The following is a 15,814-nucleotide window of genomic DNA, read 5'->3' as shown; positions in this document are numbered from 1 at the left end:
CGACCAGTCAACCAGTCTCTCGTCCAGAGGACCAGCCACCTCGGGTAGCCCATTTCTCGCAAAGTTGCTAGCAGTCGGGTGTGGTTGACCGTGTCAAAGGCTCCTAAGATGTCCAGTTGCAATAGGGACGCCGCACCCTTCTGTCTCCACGCCTCCTGGACCTGGGCTACTACTAGCCGGACAGCCAGCTCTGTGGAGCGGTGTGCTCTGTTCCCCATTTGTTCATTTGGTAAGAGGCCGTTGACTTCTGCAGTTTGAGTGACCTTCCTGGCGACCACTGACTCTATTACCTCCCCTAGGGTTGGCAGCAGAGCAATGGGCCTGTATCCCCCCGGGGTCTGATACACCGGCGGAGCCTTTCCTGGTTTCGGTAGTACTACAGTCTTCGCCCTCTTGAAACGGTTCGGGAACCATCCTAGCTCCAGACACCTTGTCGCCAGAAGGGCGAGCACTTCAGCTAACGGTGCTCCGCACGCCTTCAGAAGGCCCATCGGGAGCAAATCCTCGCCTGGCGCCTTCCAGGGGCTTGCTCTTCCTATCGCTTCCGTGATCTCGGTCGGCGTCACTGCTTGTACAGCGTCGAAGCCCGGGTTCCAGCTGCCCAAAAAGGTTTGATCTTCCACGTCCGTTAGGTTGGCCGGTGGATCCGGGAAGAACCTCTCGGCCAGTGCGCTAGCCTTCTGGTCGTGCGTTTCGGCCGTTACCTGCCCGGACGAGGCCTTGAATGCCGGTAGTCTCGGTGGTTCCGGCGGCAAAAAGCTCCGTAGCCTGGCCCATCTTTCCAAGCTCCACATCTGATCGGGCTTCTTTGCCTCGCTTGCTTCCTGCAGGTTGTTCCTCCAAGCCCTCGTCCGTGCTTCGCGCGTTGTTCTGGCAAGGTCCTTGAGCCTTTCGCCGAGCTCCTCCCAGCAGTACTCTGCCCGCGTCTCCTTCGCCAGCCTCTCGGCTTTCCTGGCCTTCCGGGCGGCCTGCTGCACTTCCACTGTCCACCAAGGAGAGCTGTAGCCACAGCTCGCCTTCCTCCTTGGAGTGCTTTCCCCCGCGACCCAGGTGAGCCACTCGACCAGGCTGCCGAAAGCTTTATCAAGACCCTCGACTGTTCGGGTCCTAGCCAGCCATCGGAAATATATTGGCTCTTACTTTCTAAACCCCCCATGAGTATCGTATATATTGGGCTTGGTACCGTCTCATCTGTCCTTAACAACGAAGCGGGGGCGATAACTCGTTCTCATCCTTTCATATATCTTATTGCCTTTGGGTCGGTTCGGTTGATAGTCTGCTACGTGTTGACTACTACCCTGCTTCCCATGTTGACGATCTAGTCAATCCACACCATTCGAAGGGATTATTCGGGCCTCCCCTATCTAGCCCAGGGCGTGCTAGGCAGAAGCTTGCCAACACAACTACAATGGGTGTTCCATCGGGTACGGGTGTCCTGCCCTTCTCCATCTAGGAGGTTGACCTTTTGGGGCGGGCAATGAACAATGTTTCTATTATAGATGGCTAGGTTGAGGACGGTATCGGTAGCGTCCTCGGGGTGTCGCCGACTACCACGCGGGCAAGGACCCCTTGGCACCTTGTCATCCCCCTTAGGCGCTTAGCGTTCATGGGTTTTAGTTGATGGGTTTCATATTTTCTGTCCTATCTAACTAGTTCCCATCCACACTCTCTTGCGTTAATATGCTCCCTCTTTTCTCAGGGTTGACATCATATAGGGATTTGATACTATTAGTATTATTCAATTTATTTCTATGTTTTTTGTCCTAGTAGCTATGGCTAGCGCACTGCATCCATTTGCAGGCTGACCATGCCGGGTATCATTACATGTTATAAGATATTTACAATGCATCATTAGACTGGGGACCAGGTATATACGAGTCGCCAGGCCCGCCAGTCCCCGAGTATCCCCTCATGCTCTCGCACTCGAGGTAGTTGTTCTCAATGAACGGCGTCGCCACCTGCACGCCGTAGATATCTGTCCACTTCGTCTCGCCCTCAAAGGGGAGAGCGTGGGCTTTGATCCTGCCGCGTACGGGTACGGGCGCGTGCTCCCCGACTGACATGGTTGTGTTGAAGAGCCGGATCATGTTGTCACACGACGTGGCGTTGGCGAAGGTGGGTTGATTCGTGATGTTCTTGAAAAGCTCCAGCGGGTAGGGGTTGAATTTGGGAAACGAGACGCGTGCCATCTCTAGCTCGACAAATTCTGAGGACGCCACGCTGCTGGCTCTGAAATACGTGTTTCCGTTGGGCAGGCGCTTGTAGGCGTCACACAACGGTTCGTACTTGGCCGGGGACACGATGGTTCCGTAGGCTCGTGATCCTTCGACGGCGATATCGTTCGTGGCGCTGATGAGCTGAGCTGGTGCCCAGCGGAAAGAGGAATAGCCGTCCCCGGAGAGATCCAGAAAGGGAAACTCGAACCCAGCGCGCTGCAGATAGTCAATATCGCCCCATGTGCAAGCTACCCGATCGAAATACGAACCGAAAAGTCCTCGAGGGTGATGCCATACGCCCGAAGCTGGACATCATGGTCATGTGCTGCCTGCATCATCACCGGGTACATGCCCTGGGGGAAGTCGGGGAGCAGGGCCCGGTAGGCCCGTTCCAGGATGCCATACTGAGCTGGTATTAGACGCCGCGCCGTCTCCAACGGAATCGGAATGATGGCCAGGGTCGCGTTCAACACCCCCGTCGCGTTATTCGGAAACTTCTCTGCTAGCTTGTTGTCGTGGTCGTGGGAGACACAAACGCAGGATGTTGCTGCTGACTGTCCATGGCTGAGGAAGGAGGAGAAAAGGACGAAGAGGACGAGGGCCGAAACGTGGAGGAGCGAGGGTTGGAGAGCCATCTTTGACCACTGTTTTTGGCTCAAAGGCAACCAACGGAGCTTGTAGTCTCGGAATTGAGCTGCGACCTGGGCAGGGAGACGTGGTGGGCTGAGCGGCATGACGGGCGACGACGAGGGGGTTTAGGGAATGACAGTAGACTTTTATGTAGACTCGCCCGTCAGCACACTAAGCTCAATGGGTCGAGGGAAGAGAAATAAAAGGAGCTAGCAGAATCCAGCATGCAGAAATGTAACACAAAAATGATGGAAAAGCGGAAGACCGAGACAAAGGAAGTTGACGAGCGGACCGAGATGTGGTGATAAACCTTTTGTGCCGAAGCTGACGTTGAGACAGGGCAGGGATCCAGCTGACCATGAGACCAGATGGAGAACGTCCGGAATGTGTAACAGGGCAGCATGGCCGGCATTCAGACGAAGAATGCGGCTGGAAGACTGTAAAACGGCACTGAGGCTTGCCGGCGGAAGCAGTGACCTTCCTCGTTTCGGATTCGAGACCAGAAGTTCTCTACCAAACCATTTTGGTAGTGGCCCAAGCTTCCCGGGGCGACGTTGCGGCGATTGTCTCATGAGCCGCAACCCGCAGGGCCCTCCTGGGTTCTGTGATGCGTGGCCATCGGAACTGACGGTTTCCATTAAAACCCTGCTTCTCATTCATTGTCACTCATCTCATTAAGCTCGAAAGGGTTAGGATAGCCCAACACCCGATGAACAGACGAACCACGAGACCAGCTGAAGTGGTTCTGTGGGAAGAGATTGATTCCTGGAGGCGCGGAAGTGCAGTTGCCGGCGGACTTGGTTCGGGTTCTGGCCAGTTGCCTGCCCTTTGCGCGGTTATTTGCTGGCTCGCCGCTCGTGTGCGTTTGTTACTGTGTCCAATGAGGTGGGACACGCGCCACGGCGGTCAAAAGGTTGGCCTTGTTTCGGCCCCGGATGTTGAGGTTTCCGGAGAAGCGTTGCGCTGCCAGCCAATGGCGCTCATTTCCCGTCCGGAGCGCCCCCGGTGGTGGAGTCGGAGGATGCCTGTTGCCGTGCGGACGTTTTCTTCCGTTTCTTCGGTTCTTGGGATTTCCTGGAGCCTGAAGTTGAAGACATTACGATGGAAGGTTCAGTTCAAAAACGAATTTGCGAGCACCAGTCAGTGTGGGATGCTCCTTCCATCGATAACTCGGCATTTACCGAGATTCTGTCGACCCTCAAGGTTCCTGCCACCTGCTTTCACTCGCCACAAATTAATGGCCCAGAACCACAAAACAGCTCTTTGACGAGCCTACACTTGGACCTCGGAAATTCTCTTTTCCTCCACTTCATTTCCTCGCCTTTCCTCTCATGCACTCGCAAAAAATGCTGGATTAGGCCCCCCGACACCAAAAACGAGAGATTGTTGTGTCGTCCCCCACGTCCCCCAGCTCCTGTCGATCCGTTCCAGAAGGTGTGAGGGGCGCGTTTCAGAGGCGCCACTGGTTCAGGCGCTGGACCCCGGCTTGGCGGACAACGCTATACTAACCCTAACCCCTTACCCCTGGATTCCACACCCCCCAACATCAACCAACCTTTGGTGCTCCGCGTCAAGCTTTCTGACCAGTCATGGGGATGAGGAATAGAATACGACAGTGTCTCTTTTTAAAATTCCGCTGCTATGGTGCTAAGTCATATCGTTCCCCCCCTCATCCCCTTCGAACTCGCCCAGCATACACATCTCCCCCTGAGAATGTCTACGCCTTCTCCGTCAACTCACCGCCATCCACGCTCGCAGCCCCGCCCCACTGCAGTTTCGCCGGCACCTTCTTCTGGAACACAGGCAGCCACACGGTATCATACAGACTTGGCGCGCCACCAGCAGCCTTGCTCCCCGGCTCCAGACTGCCCAGCTGCTTCTGGTCGGTGCAGCAGGGGCTGTTGGGCCCCCAGAACGGACCCGCCGCCCACGCCGTCCAGCCAATGTACTCCTCGTTCTCCGCCATAAAGTCCAGGATGCCGTTCAGCATGGTCGTGCACGCCGTGGTGTTGGAGCCGCCAAACTCGGTGATCATGGCCTTGAGCCCGTGCTCGCGCAGCCACGCCGTCACATCCGCCAAGTTCTCCGCCGGGTCCTGCGTGCAGGCCGTGTGGCCACCACTAAAATCCTCATCCAGATACTCATGAATGTCAATGGCCGTGTTGTTGGCCGGGTCCGCCAGCTTGTGCAGCCACGCGCTGTTGGCCTCGTCGCCGCCCTGCGACCACGCGTGCCCACCCGTCCACGAGTTGCCCGGCGCGATAATGAGGTTGGTGGCGCCCGCCGCCCGGATCGCGTCCACCGCCGCCTGCAGGTTCTCCAGCAGCAGCGCGCTCGGCATGTCGTGCGGCTCGTTCATCAGCCCGAAGATGACCTTGTCGTTGTCGGCGAACCGCCCGGCCAGCTCCCCCCAGAACTCGCCGAACTGGGCCGTGGTGGCGGCGGTGGGGTCGGATGCGTTGCCGATCACGCTGCCGCTGTATGGCTGCGAGGAGGGGTCGTTGTATCGCATGTAGTTGTGCGGGTCCAGGATGGCATCTGGGCTTTGTCAGCGGTTGCGAAGAAGGGGTATGTTGGGGAAGGAAGGGGAGAGAGGTGAGTAACGCACAGGCGCCCTTGGTCACCGTGATGTAGTCGATGGCCTCCTTGAAGTGGTCGAAGTGGGTCTCGTTAAACTTGGCCCCGAGGCCGTCCGCCGGTGGGCACATGCGCTCCAGCAGGAAGGCGACGCGGTGGAGGTTGACCTTGTTCTCGTCGGTCATGATGTCCACGCCCGCGGTGTCAATGAACTGGTATTCCTTGCCGAATTGGCCGGGTAGGCCGGTCCCTGGGGTTCCGTCCGCGCTCCAAACGCCGAACTCCCCGCTGGACTGGGCGACGCCGGCGTAGAAGATGGTCGCCGATGCTCCTGGGAGCAGGGCCGCGCACATGGCCGCCGACGATGGTGAGAACTTCATGGTGGCAGAGGTTGTAGAGATCGGTGAGTACGCCTGAACCGCGGTTGAACCGACTTAGAGGCACAATGGCCGAGATGAAGACCCCCCATCAATTCTTATACACGCCATACCCCGGCGTCGCCACCGCACTGGAGGGGAACGTCGATGGCACTCTGTCTGGAGAAATCCTGGTATCGCGGGTTCTCGGCGCGAACCTACTTTATCCTTTGCAAAGCTTGATGCTTTAAAGGACGATCACTTCCCCTCATTGGCCGTCGGGTCATCGTCCCTTGCAGCGGATATTGAGGGCCATTACGAGTGGCCGAGGGGCGGTTAACAGGACGCGTCGACACAACCGCGCAGTTCAGTTACTGCGGAACGGATACCGGCATTAACTAAGCTTCGGGGAAATACAAACCGGCCAGGTGGAGGAACTCCGAGGGCGGAGGAAGGACTTCCGTCCGCAGAGCCGTGTTTCTGGGCAAAATCGCTTGTTCCCGCCCGATCCAATATAAAGCGCAGCCAGTGTCGATCTGCGGGTATCAAACCCAATTGAACCCGGGAATTGAGACCTGCAGAGCCAGACGGGGATTAACCACACGTTCAACTTCAGGGGCTGTAGCCATCTTGTTGGAGTGAATTGTCAACAGCAAAGTTCACGACTTCGAGTGAAGGAGACGACACTTGCATAACAGTCACAGGCGACTTCGGATCTGGAAAGACAATATCGCTGTCAATGTTTCGTCAAAGTATCTCCCCATCCCCAACCAAACCCCAAGTCATCTACGGGCCATCCCTGTTCGCATTGGGCGCCGCCTCGCTCCAGACATCTCCTCCCGGGGCCGTATAAGGAACCTGGCCCTGGTTGATCCTCCACAACTCGGCCAAAATCTATCATCAACCATTGTCAGCTAACCACATCATCAAACACCCCAACTCCGAAAGAGAAACCACTCACGCCCGCATCATCCGGATCATACGCGCCCGGCAGCGCGATCCCCGCCGGCAGCGCCGTGCTGCCCCCCTCCGTAACACGAATCTGCGTGCAGCTCGGGTAGAACTGGGCGCCCATGCGCACCCCGGCCACGTGCAGGCCCAGGATCTCGTGCCGGAGCAGGTACTCGCCGGGCGCCAGCGACGGCGGGATCGTCACCCGCCACTTGGCCCCCTGCTCGCGCAGCAGGTCGGACGCCCAGGGCGGGTTGCCGGACGGGTTGTAGGCCAGCTGCTCGATCTTGACCCACACGGCGCCGGTGGAGCCGGAGAAGGTCTTGCAGTCGTTGTTGGTGCAGTGCGCGAGGTAGCTGGGGTGGGTGTGTTAGGGTTGGTTGTTTGAACGAGGTTGGAAAAGGGGGGGAGGGGGGTTGGATGGGGCTCACGTCATCACCGGACCGCTGTGAGAGCTGCCCCATTGATCCCAGTTGAGGGAGCTGCGAAGTGGATTGCGTCAGTATGGTCGTGAGACTCAACGGGAAGAGGCCTTCATACACAGTGTCGCCGGCCTTCAGCTCGATCACTCCTTCGGCGGGGATGTTGCCCCCTGCGCCGCATCTAACTTGATAGTCAGCAGTGGCCTCACAGCATATGGACCTCGAGTTTGGGCGTACGTGATGTTGTTGCTGGTAAAGTCCGGAACGGGGCCGTTGTCGGCAAGCTTGCGGGCGTATCGAACTGGTGTCGGGGTGACATAGTCGTCCTGGCCAACCTGCCATGCGAGGTAGTTCTCGCCATTGACGGTGATGCTCTTGAGGTAGCCATGGCCAGCAACGAGGCTGGCGAGGCTGCCCAGGATCAGGGCCGCGGATGTCAGGGGTGCCATCACGAGAAGCTGTGGCTAATATGCGATCTGTCGAGTGATTTACCACGCTTGCAACGGTAATAAAAAAAGATCATCTAGCTCAGCCTAACATGGCCTACTTATATCAACTTAACCCACCAAAAAAAAGCGCCGCATCCCTTTCGTACTCGGGACGCTTTGAGGTCGATGGAGGTAGTCCTCCATCTCGGCGTGGACTGCCAGGGGCACAGTCCCATAGCTGATTGGTGGAGAAGTCGATGATGTCGAGGGATTGCCCGCCCACATTCCCAAAGGAGCTGCACCGTCCGCGGGTTTCAGGAAACTTCACACAATCTTGCCCGCCTAGTCCCCTTTCATCTCTTTGCCTCAAGCGGCGGGATGTCAAAAGATATTTTCGGTCAGGAATCGTCTCAAATCGGGAGCTCGATCCGCTACTACGGGCCGTTAACTCCAGATCTTGAGTCGGGAGGCAACTCTGAAGGTGTTAAACGAAACAGGTATTAAGAACTCGTTCTTATGAGACTCTACAAGCCGTGCTTTCCCATGCTTGGACACACAGTTATTTCCTTTTATTCTATCCCACTTTCCTTCCTCTTTTCTCTCTATTTTCCCCCCATCCTTTGCTTTTCTTTTCGATCGCTTTCATGTTCTCCTTACCCATTTCTCGCCTCTTTACCCCCCCTTTTTTTTCTCTTTTTTTTCTTCTTATCGTCTATCATCCTCCTTCCAAATCCGTGTCTCTTGCAGCTAAGTCTTCATTTCAGCCGCACACGATCACATTTTCCAATCCCTTTTCCGTGTTATCTCTCCTCACCTGGTCTTCATATCCACAGTAACACTTGAGATGATCGACATGCACTTCCTCATCCTCCCCGAGCGTGCCGCCGGCTGGTTGATGTAAGTGCATGGTGACTCTCGTCTCACAAAGAGGTGTGGCCCAGCCCACCCTGGATGGAACTTCCAGGATTTGTCTTTCCCTCCGTATCACAAACTTCGCATACCCCTGAATCTATCTCAAAGGCTCAAATGGGTGGGGTGTAGCTGGATCACGACCCAACTCGGAAGCCACGGCAGACTGTCTGTTTTTTTCAGATCCTTTTCATTTTCATTTCGCCTCTCTTTCTCTCTCACCCCTGCTTCCATTGGCCGAGGTTCCATAGGTAGCTTCGTTTTGTGTCTCATATCCTACGCCACTATGGTGACATCAGCGTCCTTTAGATGCCTATGATGACGATCCCACGACGTACCTAGTTGCACTAACAGCTCCACCATCTGTTTAATTGGTTGAAACCTACCTCGTACATGGGTTTGTGAAACTGTCCCATCTTTCATAGCGTTCTCATGCATGTGTCATTGACTACAGTGGCAAGGTGGCTGCCAGCACCTATGGAACTAATAAGATGCCCATGGGCTAACAGCACAGAGTGCGCTTGTGTATCAGATGATGTGACGTAACCCTAAAAGGCCGCAAAGAAGAGATGGATCGGAGCAGCATACAACCTAAAATACCAACAAGCCTTAGCTTGCCGAAAGTAGATTTGTGATCCACGGAGAAAACGGACTTTCAAGAAGCATGGACATGCCACTGCACTACGTTACTCAGAATCAGTGTTTACCTAGACTTTGTTTGGGCTATCTTAGTAACCTCATTGCTGGTTGACGGTAACACCATAATTTTCTGACTTAACCCACCCAAATCGGTCAAATTTAGCTCAATGATGAACCCGTTACCCTCAGCTGTTATTCCGACATGGCCCACACGCAAATCTTGGTAGATTGGCTCACTTTCGTCTTGTTCACCCGTGCATATCATATAGCAGCAGTAGGTAGGTGGGTCGTAGCAGTGCAGGTACTCGCCTTGGCTCTGGTCATTACGACCTGGGATAGCTAGACTGAAGGGAGGTGAAAGGCAAAACGTCTGTATCAATCTCCCAAATAACGCGTTGGGATATGGCGCATCGGCTTGGCCGGGCTGGCCGGGCGGCAGATATATCTGCGGCCCGGAATGACGTCCGTCCCCAAGCGCCTGTTAATTAATAGACTGACAGCGAGTCGCAATAACATGTCGATAAACGTCATTGGGAAAGCGTTTTCGAGATATGTTGCCCCCGTTGTTCCATGCCCACGAGGCATTACCATGCAAAGGGAAAGTTCGGTTCAGATGAGATGATAATTGCGGAAACATCCCGTCTTCGCTGAACTGGTAGTGTTATTGCGCAACACCGTCTCGAGAGATGGGGTTTGCATGTGCTAGCAAGGCCAATGGAACGAGTCCCAGAAAAGCGAGGGATCTGAGGTGCTTTATGTTGTGCAACACCATGCATTATCGCCGAGACATGCAATGGACGAACGGATGGCATCCTTTCTTGAGAGACCGAGACTCACGAGAGATGCTGCAGTTTGTGTGTGTGGACCAAACCACTGAACAAGGACCAGCTGACGGTTGGAGTCGGCCCACAACTCCACAGATGCAAGCCCCACTGACCCCACCCCCGCATTTGCCCCCCAGAACTGCCCGGATTTGCTGGTTGGTGCATCTTGGCGAGCTCACTGCGTACCCCACGCAACGTCGCGTGTTGGCCCATTTTGGCACTTTCGATCCTGTTCTCAGCCAACCACCCGTGCGATTCTCATCTTTGCCGGATCTTTTACACCCGGCTTTTGGCTGGAACATGGCCCGGGGGTTGAGACGGACCCCGCACGGGAGCGGGAAAGGCGGGGTAGATCTGTGTGCGTTCCCTGGCTCAAGGCCATACATTTGCATCTGAGCATCTCCTTCCTCACTGGTGCTTCATGACATGTTTCTGTCTCTCATCCAACACCTGCCCCAAAACTTTCGCTGGTGAAACACAACCCAATGGTTTGACACCTGCACGCCACTGATGTCGTGTACCCAAGAGTAGTGACACACGAATGAACAATACCAGTTTTAAGCCAAACTCACCTTTTTCCTTCTCCATTTCTCCCGCCACCCACGAGGTTTCACTGTTACCATTCTTTTTTGCGGGCTCGCCTCGCATGTGAACTCATGGTCGTACCTTCTTTGGTCTGCCTCGACCGTGCGGGCGTTTGCAGATATCAGTGATGCCTTCCTCGTTTCTTCAGCCTGTTGTGGCTAACAACGCTCGTCGCGTGGCGAGCGTTGCCAAACGCGTTTCTATCCCGACAGCGGCCCGTCTTCTTGGTGAGTAGTCCCGCGAGTTGGACGAGTTCTCGGTTTGGATTAGAGCCATTAGGTCGGGATCCTAACCAGACCTCCAGACTCCGCTCCTCTCGGCCCCGCCCTTGGATGCCAGCGAGCATGGCATGCTACGCACCGGCGGGAGCCGTCCAAGACCCCCAGCCTGGCGCTCACCATTCCGAAAGTGCAGGCCCTGCAGCTTGTCCGCCACGCGTCGGTCTTGTCGACAATCCCGTCCCAGTCGCCCCAGCGCGGCCTCGCAGCATACTCAACCGAGTCGACGACGGTGACGACGCCCTATGCCAAGCTCTGTGTGGGGGTTCCTCGGGAGACGTACCCAAATGAACGTCGCGTGGCACTGACCCCCCAGAACGTCGCCCTGCTACTCAAAAAAGGATTCAACAAGGTGCTAGTCGAAAAAGGCGCTGGTGCCGAGGCCGACTTCCATGATGGTGCTTACGCGACTGCCGGAGCTACCCTAGTCGATGATGCGTCTGCCGTCTGGAGCGGCGCGGACATCGTTTTGAAGGTTCGGGGACCCAGCGCCGCCGAGACCAGCAGCGCCAGAGAGGGGCAGACCATCATCAGCTTCCTGCAGCCGATGCAAAACAAGCCTCTGGTGGAGAAGCTGGCGGCGCAAAAGGCTACCATCTTCGCCATGGACTTGATTCCTCGGATTTCTCGCGCGCAGGTCTTTGACGCTCTCAGCAGCATGGCCAATATCGCTGGGTACAAGGCAGTGCTCGAGGCGTCCAACAACTTTGGTCGCTTCTTGACTGGCCAGGTCACCGCTGCGGGCAAGATCCCTCCCGGAAAGGTTTTGGTTATTGGCGCCGGTGTCGCTGGACTCAGCGCGATCGTCACTGCGAGGAGACTGGGCGCAATTGTGCGCGGTTTTGACACCCGGTCTGCTGCACGCGAACAGGTCCAGTCTCTCGGTGCCGAGTTCATCGAGGTCGAGTTACACGAAGAGGGCTCCGGTACTGGCGGTTATGCTAAGGAAATGTCCAAGGAGTTCATCGAGGCTGAGATGAAGCTCTTTACCGAGCAGGCGCGGGAGGTAGACATCATCATCACCACCGCCCTGATCCCTGGCAAGCCGGCGCCGAAGCTAATCACCAAGTCCATGATCGAGATCATGAAACCCGGGTCTGTCATTGTTGATCTAGCGGCCGAGGCTGGCGGAAACTGTGAAAAGACCGAGCCCGGCAAGCTTGTCACCTACAAGGACGTCAAGATCATCGGTATGCTTCTCTGAGAACTGACTCCCTTGACCGTCCTCTCTAACAGCTTTAGGCTATACCGATCTCCCCTCGAGGCTCCCCACGCAATCGTCAACGCTGTACTCGAACAACATCACCAAGTTCCTCCTCTCCATGGCTCCCAAGGACAAGGAATACGGCGTTGACCTCAGCGACGAAGTTGTGCGAGGGGCAATCGTGACGCAAAACGGACGGATCCTCCCGCCTGCCCCTCGCCCCGCGCCGCCACCCGCCGCTGCTCCGACACCGACCGCCTCGAAGGAAGCCGAAGTCGTCGCCCTGACGCCGTGGCAGAAGGCCTCGCGCGAGGTCACGCTGATCACGGGCGGCATGGGGTCGGCCCTCGCCTTGGGTAAATTCACGGGCCCGTTGTTCATGGGCAACGCCTTTACCTTCGCCTTGGCCTCGCTCATCGGGTACCGCGTCGTGTGGGGCGTCAGCCCGGCGCTGCACTCGCCTCTGATGAGCGTCACGAACGCCATATCTGGAATGGTTGGCGTTGGTGGCCTGTTCATCTTGGGTGGGGGTTACCTCCCGGAGACTATCCCGCAGATGTTTGGTGCAGCCTCGGTTCTTCTGGCCTTTGTCAACGTTTCTGGCGGTTTTGTCATCACCAAGCGCATGTTGGATATGTTCCGGCGCCCGACTGATCCCCCAGAGTATCCGTGGTTGTATGCCATTCCGGGTGTCCTCTTTGGAGGTGGGTTCTTGGCAGCTGCCTCGACTGGCGCCGCTGGTCTTGTTCAAGCGGGTTACCTCGTGAGCTCCGTGCTTTGCATCACCTCGATCTCCAGCTTGGCCTCACAGGCCACTGCGCGCATGGGCAACATGTTGGGCATGCTCGGCGTGGGGTCCGGTGTCCTTGCCTCGCTCCTGGCTGTTGGTTTCTCCCCTGAGGTCCTGACGCAGTTTGGAGGACTCGCGGCCATTGGCAGCATCTTGGGTTTCTTGATTGGAAAGCGCATCACTCCCACCGACCTTCCCCAGACCGTTGCCGCGCTCCACTCCGTTGTCGGTTTGGCCGCTGTCTTGACCAGCATCGGCAGCGTCATGGCTGATCTGGCTCACGTCTCGACGCTGCACCTCGTCACGGCCTACCTCGGCGTCCTCATCGGCGGCATCACCTTCACCGGCTCCATCGTGGCCTTCCTCAAACTCGCCGGCAGGATGTCCTCCAAGCCATTGATGCTCCCCGGCCGCCACCTCATCAACTCGGGTCTCCTCGCAACCAACGCCGCCACTATGGGCGCGTTCGTGACCATGGCCCCCGGTGCGCCCTTGATCGCCGCCGGCGCCCTGGCCGCCAACACCGCCATGTCCTTCCTCAAAGGTTTCACGACCACCGCCGCCATCGGCGGCGCCGACATGCCCGTCGTCATCACGGTCCTCAATGCCTACAGCGGCTTCGCGCTCGTCGCAGAAGGGCTCATGCTGGACAACTCGCTCCTGACCACCGTCGGCGCACTCATCGGCGTGTCAGGCTCCATCCTGTCCTACATCATGTGCGTAGCCATGAACCGCTCGCTCGTCAACGTGCTCTTCGGCGGCATCGCGGCGCCGACGACCAGCGACTACAAGGTCGAAGGCACCGTGACGCAGACCAACGTCGAGGACACGGCCGAGGCGCTGACCAACGCCGAGTCGGTCATCATTGTCGTCGGCTACGGCATGGCCGTCGCCAAGGCCCAGTACGCCATCTCCGACATCACCCAGATGCTGCGCGCCAAGGGCGTCCGCGTGCGTTTTGCGATTCATCCGGTTGCGGGTCGCATGCCGGGCCAGTGTAATGTGCTGTTGGCTGAGGCCAGCGTGCCGTATGATATTGTGCTGGAGATGGATGAGATTAATGACGATTTTGGTGAGACCGATGTCACGCTGGTGATTGGGGCTAATGATACGGTTAACCCCATCGCGCTGGAGCCGGGGAGCCCGATCGCGGGCATGCCGGTGCTGCATGCGTGGAAGAGCAAGCAGGTCGTGGTGATGAAGCGGGGGATGGCGAGCGGTTATGGTAAGGAAACACCAGGAAGGATGTATGGAGGAGAGCCCGTTGCTAACTTGGTGGTAGCTGATGTTCCGAACCCCATGTTCTACATGCCCGGCACGAGGATGCTTTTCGGAGACGCTAGGGTTACAACAGAAGGTGAGTTACCTCCTTACGTGATTGTGACGAGTAAGCGGGAGGAGACTGACAAACCCTGCCACAGCCATCAAGTCTGCCATCGAGGCCCGGTTCAAGTAGGAGGATGATCTGGTAGTATATATGGCCCGTACATATCCACTTCTCCCCGTCGCTAGATCGAGACTAGGTTGCATGCATCTGTTTGCACTTCTAGACGCGCGAGTAGAGGGCTTGGTAGCCGTTTCTTTGGGTCTATTTCCTCTTCGCTTGGATGCTGCATGGCACCTGCATTTGTTGTCTTCGAAGAACCCATTTGGCTTTGGATAGGTAGTTTATGTTGGAGGTTGTCGAGATTGTGGAATGGACAGCTTTTGAACTATCCCAGTCAACTCACCGTGAAACTGTCATGAACGGAGTCCGTAGTGATTCGAATCCTTGCAAGTTGCAACGCTGCATACGGATCAAGTTGCATGGTTCGGAAAAGCGCCCAATATATATCTCTCGGTGTAGCAGCAACTGAGTTTCGGCTTATTCTCAAGTCGTATGTACAGACACCCCCCACCCCACACGTTTCTTCCTGTGCCTGCTTACCTCGGGGCAGCATATGGTTCCCATGCGCTAATCTTAGGCCTCGTCCTATTTCCGGCGTCAGCATAACAACGACCGCGCCACATCTACCTTGCCGAGGGAGATAGACGAACGTGCTGTAAGTCTTGTACGCGCCGAGGGTGGCGGTCCGGTTGGGCACGTGCTCCTTGGGCGCCCAGGCGCGCTTGCCCAGCTCCATGAGCGGGTCCTGGCTCGGCGGCGTGTCGACGGCATACGCAATCCAGGCGTGCCAGAGGGGCTCGATATGACCACTGCGCTAATTGTCAGCCGGGTCCGGAGCGCGCGAGGGGGAGTCGGGGCGGGCGCACGAGTCATAGTCGTGCTTGGCGAAGTCGACCCATCTTGTGCGTACTGTGGCCGGGCGGAGAGGTCAGTGAACGGGTTGGGTGAGAGGGGTATGGCGAGGGGGTGACGGACGTGGCAGGTCGTCCTTGTCTTCGAAAAACTTGTTGCCGAACTTGTCGGTGCCGATCAAGGTACCGGCCTTGGTGTCACCTGCACGCCGCTGTCAGTCGTTGTTTGCTGGCTTTCATCGTAATCCGTATCCAGACGTACCGATGTACTGTCGTCGAGAGGCGGCGAGGGTTAGCGGTCGTCGAGAGGTCGAAGCAGTCGAGGGGGGCTCACGTTCATCTGGTGCCAGGCATCCTGCGGTCGCATTGTCAGCTTGTTGCGAGTCTAATTATGATGCTCATGTTTCCAACCTTTATGCCAACCTTACGCAGGTTGCGTAGCGTCCTCGAGATGCTCGACATGGTTGCTGCAGCGGGCCAATTGACCGTGGGTGGGATGCTGTGAGGTTCAATTCGAGCACCGATGCGCTAAAGCCATCCGTTGCAGATGGGGCAACTGACGCAGTGGAAGCTCCGGGTTGTGGCCGGGTGGCTCCGAACCAATGGTCAAGCTCATACAACCCTAGCCGCCAAGACTTGTCCCCCGCCCATACAATCCAGCTTCATCTTCGCAGTTTCGGCAAGTTCAACACCGAGTGCGATTTCAAAATCTAGACGAGACCTTCCCAGTAGCCTCGCGGCAACCGCCCTCTCCGCCCCGGTTTCCG

At 56.8% G+C, this 15,814-nt stretch overlaps 5 protein-coding genes across 5 annotated transcripts; 1 reads left to right on the top strand and 4 right to left on the bottom strand.

The window, feature by feature from the left end:
- Positions 1–1,838: 1,838 nt before the first annotated feature.
- On the bottom strand, positions 1,839–2,851 carry F5144DRAFT_482298 (uncharacterized protein; the record flags this gene model as incomplete). Its single annotated transcript, XM_066785328.1, has 2 exons — positions 1,839–2,432; positions 2,486–2,851. 2 exons carry the CDS (start codon positions 2,849–2,851, stop codon positions 1,839–1,841), a joined length of 960 nt encoding a protein of 319 aa, XP_066646566.1.
- A 1,612-nt stretch (positions 2,852–4,463) lies between these two features.
- F5144DRAFT_562269 (glycoside hydrolase superfamily) lies at positions 4,464–6,266 on the bottom strand. Its single transcript, XM_066788308.1, has 2 exons — positions 5,455–6,266; positions 4,464–5,384 (listed from the first exon to the last, which is right to left on the bottom strand). Exons 1-2 carry the CDS (start codon positions 5,801–5,803, stop codon positions 4,564–4,566), a joined length of 1,170 nt encoding a protein of 389 aa, XP_066646565.1. The 5' UTR covers positions 5,804–6,266; the 3' UTR covers positions 4,464–4,563.
- Positions 6,267–7,809, bottom strand: F5144DRAFT_562267 (glycoside hydrolase). Its single transcript, XM_066788307.1, has 5 exons — positions 7,390–7,809; positions 7,271–7,333; positions 7,162–7,212; positions 6,741–7,086; positions 6,267–6,673 (listed from the first exon to the last, which is right to left on the bottom strand). Exons 1-5 carry the CDS (start codon positions 7,599–7,601, stop codon positions 6,566–6,568), a joined length of 780 nt encoding a protein of 259 aa, XP_066646564.1. The 5' UTR covers positions 7,602–7,809; the 3' UTR covers positions 6,267–6,565.
- A 2,837-nt stretch (positions 7,810–10,646) lies between these two features.
- Positions 10,647–14,593, top strand: F5144DRAFT_505913 (NAD(P) transhydrogenase beta subunit-domain-containing protein). The gene is made up of 4 exons (XM_066786456.1): positions 10,647–10,768; positions 10,834–12,005; positions 12,058–14,166; positions 14,231–14,593. The coding sequence occupies exons 1-4, from the start codon at positions 10,665–10,667 to the stop codon at positions 14,263–14,265; spliced, it is 3,420 nt and encodes a 1,139-aa protein (XP_066646563.1). The 5' UTR covers positions 10,647–10,664; the 3' UTR covers positions 14,266–14,593.
- F5144DRAFT_562255 (NADH ubiquinone oxidoreductase subunit NDUFA12-domain-containing protein) lies at positions 14,594–15,648 on the bottom strand. Its single transcript, XM_066788306.1, has 7 exons — positions 15,459–15,648; positions 15,382–15,402; positions 15,310–15,316; positions 15,172–15,249; positions 15,063–15,105; positions 14,847–15,005; positions 14,594–14,781 (listed from the first exon to the last, which is right to left on the bottom strand). The coding sequence occupies exons 1-7, from the start codon at positions 15,507–15,509 to the stop codon at positions 14,733–14,735; spliced, it is 408 nt and encodes a 135-aa protein (XP_066646562.1). The 5' UTR covers positions 15,510–15,648; the 3' UTR covers positions 14,594–14,732.
- Between the last annotated feature and the right edge of the window lie 166 nt (positions 15,649–15,814).

The sequence above is a fragment of the Chaetomium tenue genome (genome assembly GCF_020726465.1).
Source record: "Chaetomium tenue strain MPI-SDFR-AT-0079 chromosome Unknown F5144scaffold_2, whole genome shotgun sequence".
Taxonomy (NCBI): Eukaryota; Fungi; Ascomycota; class Sordariomycetes; order Sordariales; family Chaetomiaceae; genus Chaetomium; species Chaetomium tenue.
The sequence above is the reverse complement of the archived record's forward strand: the minus strand, read 5'-3'. Positions and strand labels throughout refer to the sequence as shown.